Source organism: Trichosurus vulpecula, chromosome 4 (assembly GCF_011100635.1).
Source record: "Trichosurus vulpecula isolate mTriVul1 chromosome 4, mTriVul1.pri, whole genome shotgun sequence".
Lineage (NCBI taxonomy): Eukaryota > Metazoa > Chordata > Mammalia > Diprotodontia > Phalangeridae > Trichosurus > Trichosurus vulpecula.
The window spans coordinates 169,632,377-169,643,653 of record NC_050576.1 but is presented as its reverse complement, the minus strand read 5'-3'; the positions used below and the strand labels follow the sequence as shown (position 1 = coordinate 169,643,653).

Below are 11,277 nucleotides of genomic sequence, written 5' to 3'. Positions count from 1 at the left end.
AAGCAAATTAAGTTGTGATAATTCAGGAATGTTCCGGATTGAAATTTACCTTTAGGTGTGTAACCCATGTCACAATGCCCTGCGGTATGGGACTTTCCTTAGTTGTAGAGATGAAGGCCCTGCCCCGATGAAACAAGGCAGAGTTGGGGAAAGGCAAGAGCTTCAGTTCTAAGCCAGTCCCCCTTTGGAGATTCTCCAAATGAAACGTCTTCAGTCAAGTTGGCTTTTTGCTTCCAAATTCAAGAGAGAAGATAGAAGAGGCCAACCCCACTTAAGGTTGTTGAAAGAATACTCTGGGAAGACATGGTAGGAGTGGCAGTCTCTCTTATGTCCCTATGCCCAGCTAGCCACTGTAGAGACTTATGGAAGTTTCCCCTTGGGTGAGATCTAGGACACTCAGTTGAGCTGTTTTCTTGGTCCCAATGGGAGAGCTCTTTCACTCCTACGTATGCCTTCTCTGGTTTCTGTCTCGCTATGATTTGGATAGATGAATTTCTTTGCTTTTCTATTTTCTGTGTTTTCATTGTGAAACCAGTATTTGGTGAGGAAGGGGTCAAGATTTGGATATAGAGCTTGAGGTTTTCTCTTCCCCACAAAATGACAAAGCAATAAAAAGTTAGATGGAACCTGATCATATTCCCTAGATGAACAATAAGGGAGCAGATATTCTTCTAGCCTTGTACTCCCTCTATCTGAGGACAGAGGATTAGTGGCCTCTGGCCATAACCTCCAGGCAGAAATGACAATCTCCCTTGGAGAAGGGTGAGGGGAGAAGAAGCTAGAGATGTCCATTCTATCACCCTTTGAGCCAGACAAGGACAGCATCATCTTCCCCATGAGTGGGCCTCACACTCCATACAGGTGCCAAACATTTTCTTCAGAAGTTTTGTTTCTTAAAACGAGGTTCTGGGGCAGCTAGGTGGCACAGTTAGCTAGGAGGACCTCAGTTCAAATGCAGCCTCAGACCTGTGTGACCCTGGGCAAGTCACTTAACCCTGTCTCCAAAAAAAAGGTCCTTAGAATTTACTATTTATGCTTTGAAATAAAACTATTATTTCTTGAAATCTAGCTGGCCATCTAGGAAGAATTAAGGGTACCAGATGGACAGTCTGAGAGCTGCATTACTACTTATGAAATATAAACGACACCTGGAAGACAGCCTTTCTTCCACAAAATGGATAGATCCTCTATGGAAGGACTGTAGGAGAACATGGACAAAGAATTACATAGATTGAGGTATGGATGAGTTGCTGTTTGAACAAATGGAAGGGATACCCTCATAGATGAGATCATAGATTCAATTATTTTATAATTCACCCTTTACTGATTCAGGCAGGCCTTACTGTTTAGCCCAAATTAATGCACCTTAAAATAAATGCACACAAATTCCTGAGGATTTGGTTTTAGGAGTAATTGTATGTTGGTTGTATGAACAATGAGTGAGTAAATGAATAGAGCTTTTATTAAGTGCTTACCATATTCAAAGCACTGGGAATACAAACAGAAAAGCAACGCAATCCCTACTTTCCCATTCTACTAGGAAACCCAACACATATGGAAGATTTCAGCTGCAAACCATATGTAAAAGTCCCATGGTCCTTAGGGTGAAATGGTGAAGCACATGGTATTGCTTCTTTTTTTAAAATTATTTCCAATGATAAAATCATTATATCATAAAAACAGTGACATCTTATTTTACTGAAACATGTTACTGAAGAATTCACATCTTAATTTAGGCCCATAAATTGAAAGACAACAGTTTTTGATGTGTTATATAGCGAGTTATGGAATGTCTTTGACCTCACTGTCTGATTTTATGTTATATAATTATTTTTACTTGTTTGTTTAATTTCAAATAGTTAATATGCATTATTATGATGATCTTTTAACCTTAAAAAAACTTTCCAGAAAAAATACAACAACTTTGCTTGTTAAAGGTGTTGGAATATTTTAATTTAACAAATCCAATACAATGATATTAATTAGCATGAGTATTGCACTTCCAAGACATGATAAACTTAATTTATTTATATACAAAATCTGAAATAAGCACTGAAATAAAATACTTCAAATGATCATCAGGATCATGGAAACCAAGGAGTGATTAATTAGTGTCATCACAGCACACCAAGTAAAATAGCCAAAGGCAAACACGCAGAAAGCTCTTTGTTGTATACTCTTAATTCTCAAATCACACATTAATATTTATCTTCCTATATGAGGTCATGGAAACACTGTGGATACTTTCTATTTTATGTATCAGGTTGAGAAACTAAAAGCAGGCATTTGAAAAAAAAGTACTAAGTATAAATTATCAAGTCTAGACACATTTTAAAATCAAGCAATGACAATAAAACTTCACATGCTGACAATCCCTACCCCCAAGGAATTTGTTTGCCTGTGGATATAATATTTCCTTCATCCCTGGGAGGAGGATAAAACTAGTTAAATCTCAGTTTTCTAAAGGGGAAAACTAAGACTGGGGAGGTTAAATGTATTTCTCAAATGTAGCAATTTAGGGATTGATCTCACTACTAAACTTTCAGAGACTTCTGACTTGAAGCTCCAAAGAAACACTCCAGAGAATAGAGAACTTAGATTAATTTCCAGAATACAAAAGTAAAACATGACGCAGTTAAAAACGGTACTTAGATGGCTTACAGATTTTTTTAGTTTTAAAGGAACACTTATTACAAATAGTTAATACAGCACAAGCAACTCTCACAACACATTTATCGCCATAACACCACTATCAAAATAACAGCTTCCTGGCACACGAGGAGTTAATGCTCATTTCATGCATCAAAACGAAGAGATCCTTTATCTTTAATCTGCCTTGTCCATCTTACTGTTTCCATTTTTCTTAACTTCAGCTCTTTCTGACTCCATAGCTTAGGCTCCTGGCTTTCACATTCATCTGTATCATCTGTTCATTGGTGTCATATTCAGTAGAGTTCTATAAAAAATGGGGGAAAGATCATTAAAAAAAAATTAGGAAGACTGTTTCCCAAAATTATTACACTGGTCAAATTTTCCTTCCAGATGTAGGCATCTATTGCCAATATTAAATGAAACTCAAATTTGTTAATTTTTAAATTTAAAGTTGGCAATTAAAAATGAAATTTCATTATCTAGTTTCCATTTATCCCAATAAATAAATGTATAAATCACATCCCCTAAAGTTTATTTTATTATAATAGATCCCACTGAGAAGCTGTGGATTCAGCCAGCAGAGACAATACTGAATATAGATTTAGGAACACTGTTGCCCATAGTATGGCTAAAAGAGGAATTATAGAAGAACAAGTATCCATTGATAAATGGGTAGTGAGAGGGTACCATCATTCCTTCAGGCGGGCATAGACAGTGTTTGGCAGGTTGAGTCACAAGTTGAATCTAAGTAGAATAGTCTTGAATGTATTCTTATTGGCAACTGCTGTCCCTAGCAACCTTATTACCTCAGAGCAACTTTCCCTATTCCTATCGATTCCCAACGGACAGGTGAACAAGGTCCCAAGATTTTTCTCATGAAGACAAAGACAAAACTTTTCCTTGGACTAGTAGCCAAGGCCCTGGCCCAGAAGCCTTACTATCTCACCGGAGGACTAATGGAGCTGGACCATAGACTATGACAGAGGTAGAGAGTTCCTCAAGTTCTCCAGACTCACATGGACTCTGTCAAAATACACTGAGTACCTCCCACTCTGTAGCAATCTCTTCAAAAGGGGTATACAGAATTAAAAAGGGAAGGGCTCTCTTGATCAGTACATAGTACATAGTAGGATCTCAAATAATATTTATGGAATTTAACTAAATTGGGTCTTCAATATCAAGAGTCCTTAACATAGCATGAAGCTAATTCCATTAGGATCACATGATTAATTGAAGTTTGTTGTTAGACTTATCCCTTAAGTCCCTCACTATACTTCTAGCTCTTGGATTCCTTAATATAAATTTATGGCAGGTGTGTTTGTTCTAACCTTGCTTTCAGGAGCCCTAAGGCAAAGAAGCTCACACAAACCAGCTGAAAATTTCGTTTGACTATATGATCCTAGGTCAATTTCTGTATTTTGTAGATCTCAGACTACTCCCTAGCTAGGATCTAATAACCTCACTCTGTAAGACCCAGTCAAATATGAAGCTGAAAAAGGCTCCAACAGAAGTTCTTTTGCCCCTACCAAATAATAACAGCCCTCACCAACCCTTGCTAAATTATTTACCTTAAATAACTTCATAGGTATAATTCCTTCAGAATAGACTCCAAATGTTGTCTATCACACCCAAAATGGGAACCCTTTATTTTCCCCCAAATTATAGTACCATTACACTTGCTGGATGTCTCTGTAAAATTCTATGCTATTTTCCTCAACAAATTGGGTCTTTTCATCTATTTTTTTCTCTAGTAGCAAGCAAGTCTCGACCATAAATGTTCAACTACGGATCACTGTTAAACTCTGTTCTTCTCTAGGAGGGAAATCAAATAACTGCAGAAGACTTATAATTCTTTATTTTCTTTCATCAGTCTTTGACTCTATGGATAGGAAATAGCTAGAGGACAAACTCTACATGGAACTGGAATTATTATTACATCTTTGAAGCCTGAAGCATACTATTGCTAAAATCTGAATGGACAGGAATTGATGACATAAAACTAGAATCTTAGAATCTACCAAAACAGCTGTATCTCCTTCCTTTTAACTTATAATGGGGTACAGCTCTGAGATGCAGTGATCATGTATGTATTGCAATTGTGGAAAAAGAAAGACAAAGATTACTAATGCAGATGACAATTATAGGTTTAACTAGAAATGGACTTAAGAAATAGTTGCACCTGTTGGCTAAGTACTAACTATATATATTAAAACTAAAATCATTGTATTGGTATAGAGGGCTGGACCCGTTTATCTTTGAGGTCGTTTCAAGGTCTAACATGCTATTTAAATGAACAATACTAAGTAAGCAAAACCTTTATTTAGGTCAGTTCATTATACTAATTTATTTTGGTGGACCCATTTAAGTGCAGTTCTACTTAAAAATCAGATACTGTACAAAGGCTATCCTGAGGTTCTGTTGTGTTTGAGATGGAGGATCATTAACACTTGCCCTTAAAGCTTTTCAGGACTCAATATTCTGTAGCAGGTTAGATAATGTTGTAGTACTTGGACATCTCAACCAAGTATTGTCTACATGATGGAGCAGATTCAAAAAATACTAATTAATTAATAAACAAACATTAAAGCCCTACTATGTGCCAGGTACTGTGCTAAACACTGGGGATACAAAAAGAGGCAACAGGCAGTCCCTGCTCACAAGGAACTTACAATCTAATTGGCAGAAGACACGTAAACAAATACGTACAAAATAAGCTATAAACAGGATAAATAGTAATTAACAGAGAGAAGTCACTAGATTTAAGGAAGGTTGGAGAAGACTTCCGATAAAAGATGGGATTTTAGTTGAGACTTAAAGGAAGCCAGGGAGGACAGCCAGAGAGAATGCCAGGAGACCAGAGACAGTCTTGTTTATGGAAGAGGCCAATGTTACTGGATTGAAGAGTAAGTGTTCTGGAGTAAGGTGTAAGAAGATGGAAAGGCAAGTGAAGACTAAGTTACGATGGGCTTTGAATGCCAAGCAGAGCATTTTGTATTTGCATTTAATTTTATCCATTGGTACTCCTATGTTCCAACTCTGCATGGAAGTGGGCTGTTACTTTGTTTCAACCAAGAGCAAGTCATGCCCCCAAACCTTCATACCAGAATTTTTCTGCTGCCTTTGGCACAGCTGATTTCCAAAACATATGATCCTTCATTAATTAGCAGCACAGAATATCAGCACTTCAGGAATTTATTATGAATGGAAGGTAATCTTGTACTTGTCAACAGCTCCTTAGAAATGTCTGGTATTTGAAAGAGTTTAACAGGTAAGTTAACTCTCCTTTACTCTATACCAATGTTGTCGAATTCAAGTAGAAACAGGGCTCCTCAGTCCAGAAATAAGGATCCCTGTGGGCTGCATATTGACTTAGAAAACAGCATATTAATATTATCTGTTTTATTGTATTTTGTTAAATATTTCCCAATTACATTTTAATCCAGTTCAGGTCACAGTAGGGAATGTAGTGGGTTGCATGTTTGATATCTTTGCTCTAGGCTCTCCAAACTGAATTAATTTGGCTCATCAGAAAGTAATATACCTAGACCATATTTGCTCAGCTGAGGACAGAAATGCTTGAGTTAAAATTTAATGCCATGCCTTCAGCTTTTATAGAGTTGATGTAAGAAATGTCAATTTCAGTTTGTGTCTTCTGTAAAACCACTGCCGTTATCCAATGTCCCTGACATAAGGATCCATGTGATAAAACGTTTTTCCTTGAAATTCAACAGCAGGAAAAAGACACCCTCCAAAAAACTTGCACTTTTTCTTTTAATCAGACAGCAAGAAATACACATAAATATATGTGTATATATATATATGTGTGTATATATATACACACACACACACACACATATATATATATATATATATATATATATATATCCCTTTTTACCTTAGTTACCAGGATACTCAGAGCTAAATTTAGTGCTCAACTTCAACAATGAACCAGTTTCAGGTACCTGGTAACATTTGCTCATTCTATTTGGTTTTGTTAGGTGCTTTTATTATGTGTTTTTTGTTTTGCTATATGCTTTGGAAAATTTAAGTTGTCTTGTTTTACATATTTAATTTTACAAGCTGCCTCAAATCTAAGGTATGAATTATTAAAAAGCTTATTCTTGTATGCTTAATATGATTATTCATGTATAGCCTAATTCAGATTTCTTGCCATCTTGGGGGGAGGGGAAAGGGAGGGAGAAGAAAATTTGGAACTCAAAATTTTATAAAAGTGAATGTTGAAAACTATCTTCACATGCAACTGGAAAAAAAAAAGTAGTATTAAGTGGGAAAAAATAAAAAAGGTGATTTCATAGAAAAAAATGTGACATCATAAGGTTAAAAAAAAAAAGCTTTTTCCCTTGGGATGCTACAGCTTGTATTAATCAATAACCTTACATCTTATCAGACTAGACAAAAGCCACCACACTAAAGTCTTTCTCTGACACCTCACTGGTATGGGAATGAGGAGGTGAATGGGGAATCTAGAAACTCCTGGTAGGAAAGTGCAAGCTCGGGCAGGTTCTACAACGTCAGGCCAGCTCTGCCTATAGGCTACTTATGAGACCACCACCACAGAACCAGCTCATCCGAAAACCAGAGTAGCTGAGTTCAGAGAGGCTCATCATTAGAGGATGCAAAGAAGTACAGGACATGGTTCTAGATTTCTAGAACCTTAAAAATTGATTCAAAAAGATGATGTACCTAAATCTTCACAGTGTAAAAAAGATGACTTCCAGACAAGACAGTTACCTGGACAGGAGGCAGCCCCACCCCAGCCTCAACATATCCACTCCAGCAAAACACTGACATTCACACCAGATCAAATAATAGTCAAGAATTCTGGTAAAAAACTACAGTAAGAATCTGAAAACTTAGATTTTATTAGTTGTGTCTTTCTCTCTATTTACATAATATTCTTCCTAATCAGATTTCTGAATGTGTGTATATTTTAAAAATATATAGTATACAAATACATATAAAACACACATATATGTGTATACATATATGTGTATGTGAGTATATACTTATATGTATCCTAAATCTATAGGTTACCAATACAAATATCTTTATTTCAGGCTTGATGAAACTTGCCATTGTCAATAATCTTCCAGTAATGAGTTCAATAAACCACTGTACCTCTACTTTGTTACTGCCTATGGTAGTTTCTCAGCTCCTAAACTATACTGTTCTTGTACTAATTTGTTGATGATCTGAGCTTCCATACTCCTATAAAGACTTGATAACTTGTAATGAGCTATACAAAATCTGTTTTTACCAGGATCTACCTAGAGCAATCCTGTGGGCTTGGTTCTCTTGGCAGCCTACCCCATAGCAAGGATAGAATTGTTCTGCTCTTCTTTTTACGTAAGGAAATGTTTAATTTAAATATTTTTAAATGGGCTTTTCCCACAGATGTTGATAATTTTTTTCAACTCTTAAATAAAGTATGATGTTCTTGATGTCACAAAAGTAACAATGAAAAACTATCCATTGTTAACAAGGTTTCCTTTTACCATTACCTGCCTAAAGTACTCATCTCAACTACATTGCTTCAATGTGCAAATTTACTGCAAATGAAGCCCCTCAAATGAATGCTCAATCAGTGTGAGGGCTCCAATAATTATTAGGTACAAATACAAACTGGTCATTTCTCTACCCTTTTTCCTTCAGTTAATTTAGGGGAAAGGACAAGGAAGATGGTTTCAAGTACAAGTTTACACAGCTTCAGAGGTCCTTTACAAGAGGCAGAGGCCAGGGCAGATGGAAGAACAAGGAACCCTGGAGCATATTTAGCTTCTGTCTAGGGAAGAGCAAAGGAAGATTGGTATTTTCCCTGCTCTGAGCGCCCCCTTGTGGTTAAGCATCACAAGAGTCTTTTTAATAACTATTTATCCTGGCCACTCTCTTACATGGGTGCTGAGGGCAGAAAATTCTTTCTACTTCATTATCTCTGTACGTAGTCCTCCTTCTATTAACATGCCGGGCTGAGAAGGTGGCAAATGAAAGGTTTTTTGGTCAGTATGGTTCAACAGTATCCATTAAGAACTTGATGGAGTACAAATATTATATCCCATATCTTTAGATATGCATTGTTTTAGATACCTATGTTAATTAAATCTAATCTATTAGTGGAGCTTCGGGACAACGGCAGGCTTATCTTATCCTAGGGAATCTGAATTACATCTACCAATGAATAAGTATCAAAAAGTTATTCCTGGTGTACTTAAATTTTTTTTTCTTTTAGTTATGCTCACTCCTTGGTTAAGGCAACTTACTTTACAAGCACACCAAAACAAATGCCTTCCTAATTTAAAAAATCATTTTTCCAGAAGTAACTTCATCTAATTGATTTTCAGAAATGGCAATTCATAATAAAAAATAATCAAGGCTGTGCAATACAAAGTTTTAGGTTTTCTCAATGTTAACATAGACTATGAGGGACCTGGAAGACCTAAAATTGTATTATTTTAGCTAGGTTTAGCAATGACATATAGTCTATCTACAATTCAATTCAGTAGGGATTTATTTAAATGCCTTCTATTTGCAAGGCACTCTGCTAGAAGAGGGGAATGCAAAGACTAAAATGAACAGCCCTGACCTAAGATTATACTCTACTAAAAGGATTATCCTGAAGATGCAATCTTAATCTATCACAAAAAGCAAATTATAAATGAAACCATTTGAGAATTGTCTAACAAATATAAACCACAGATGCCTTACTCAGGAACAAAAATCATACATACACATAATTTTTTACAAAGTTGATTTCTGTCAGAAATTAGAGGAGCATTTACCTGTTTGAGGTTGTGATGAAAACTTCAACCAAGGTGACTGAAAGGAAACAAGATAAAAAGTTTTCACATTTTCTGACTTCTGATTTTAAAAATTAATCATTTTAATGAGTTGTACCATTTAACTCCTGCAAAAACTTTGTACTATCAACTATATCCTTGTCCAGGCACTATTTCCCACCCCTTTCCAATTTCACCTACACTGACACCAAATACAGCTATGTCAGAGCCACCACAGGGGCCACTCAGCTGCCAGGAAATCCATTTAGGAAAGTTGTCTGTCTTCTCCTAAATTAGCTCAAGGAAAGGCTTCTTGGAGCAAACTAACAATATAATCATGTTACCGTTTCTCTAAATAGGAATCAAAAAATACCTTTTATCTTCTTTCAAAAACAACAAAACTCCAATTATTTGCAATTTTGCAGGTTTTTTGGTTGAAATAAGCATTTATCTCCCATCCTTGTAGTGCCTACTACTATTATTGAAACCTAACAGGCAAAAAACACTGATAATCAAACAGGGGCAGCTGCACATTTCTTTGAATTCTGCTTATGTAGCTTTTCTTACGTACAACATAGAAAGGCCAAATAAAAAACAATTGCTGTGCAGAGGGATGAACGAAAGTCAAGTCAAGATAAGAGGGCCTTCTGAAACATTACAGAGACCATGGCCACCAGCTTATGGAAAACAACAGCAGCCAAGCTAGATGGTGGGGTGAACAAAATGAAATTTCTTGAGCCACATAAGAAGCCAGTTTGATGTCTCTTCAGATATACCTCCTATCTTGTTATACCTCGTATTACACCAGAAGGTTGGTAAGTCACAACTGGGCCATAACCAGCCACATGGGTACAAACAATTATGTGCACCAATGATGTCTAACCATAAAAAATAACACAGGTGATTATACCTTTACATATCCTTTCTCCTTTAATTTCACCATGCTTCTTCTTGACTGGGTGACTATTCTCACAACATCCCTATGAGGTAGGCTGGGATAGGCATATTATTCCCATTATGCAGATGAGTACACTGAAGCACAGAGATCTTAAGCGACTGCCCAGAAGTAACGCCGCTAGTCAAGGCAAAATTGGGCATATAACTCAAGTAACCAGACTGGTCTAACGGTCTTTACATCAAACTACTTAAAATCATTATTGAATAATATTCAATTAAATGAGTGTGTACATAAAATCAGGAAAGTATCTAGCATAATGACTTATACATAATAGGTGTTTATTGTTGAATAAATGAAAGCAAATGGAAGGATTCACATGGAGCAAACACTATTCACCTGCAGATACTTTTACTGTCCAGTCATCTCGATTTCTTTGCTTCTTGTCTTATGAACTTCCCCAGGGTCCCTCTGCATCTTCCTCCATTTCCCCCTCAGAATTTCCATATCTACTGTCTCAGCTTATTAACCTGGTTTTTTTTTGCCTTGGATTAGATAGCGTGCATGTATTTTTTAATTGATACAGTTATATAAATTTTGTAAATGAAACAACACACACATAACCTAATAGTCCTTTGAAATACATTATTTCAGGTTTCCTTCTGGATTTAATAGTGCTAATTGTTCTTTTCTCCTTTCAAAATAAAGACAGCATACAAACAGAAAACAAAATATTAAATATTTACATACAAAAACTCATGCTAGAAAACTACATTAGAGTTGTCTTATGTAAGTCCATTCCTCCTGAAGTCTGGCACGTTGAATGGGATTGTAATTGTTGTACTGCAGTCTGTTCTTCCTTAGTCAGAGGTGACAACTAGATAAGAAAGAATACAATATGGTCCTTATTTCATATTCTTTAGGCTTTAGGCTTCT

At 36.2% G+C, this 11,277-nt stretch overlaps 1 protein-coding gene across 1 annotated transcript in view; it reads right to left on the bottom strand.

Annotated features, from left to right (window-relative positions):
- Positions 1-1,931: 1,931 nt before the first annotated feature.
- Positions 1,932-11,277, bottom strand: part of SKA2 (spindle and kinetochore associated complex subunit 2) — a 54,198-nt gene continuing 44,852 nt past the window's right edge. The window contains exons 4-6 of the mRNA XM_036757863.1: positions 11,092-11,218; positions 9,450-9,486; positions 1,932-2,956 (exon numbers count right to left, since the gene is read on the bottom strand). Coding sequence (XP_036613758.1) covers positions 11,111-11,218 — 108 coding nt within the window. The 3' untranslated portion in view covers positions 1,932-2,956; positions 9,450-9,486; positions 11,092-11,110. The remainder of the gene's footprint in view (positions 2,957-9,449; positions 9,487-11,091; positions 11,219-11,277) is intronic.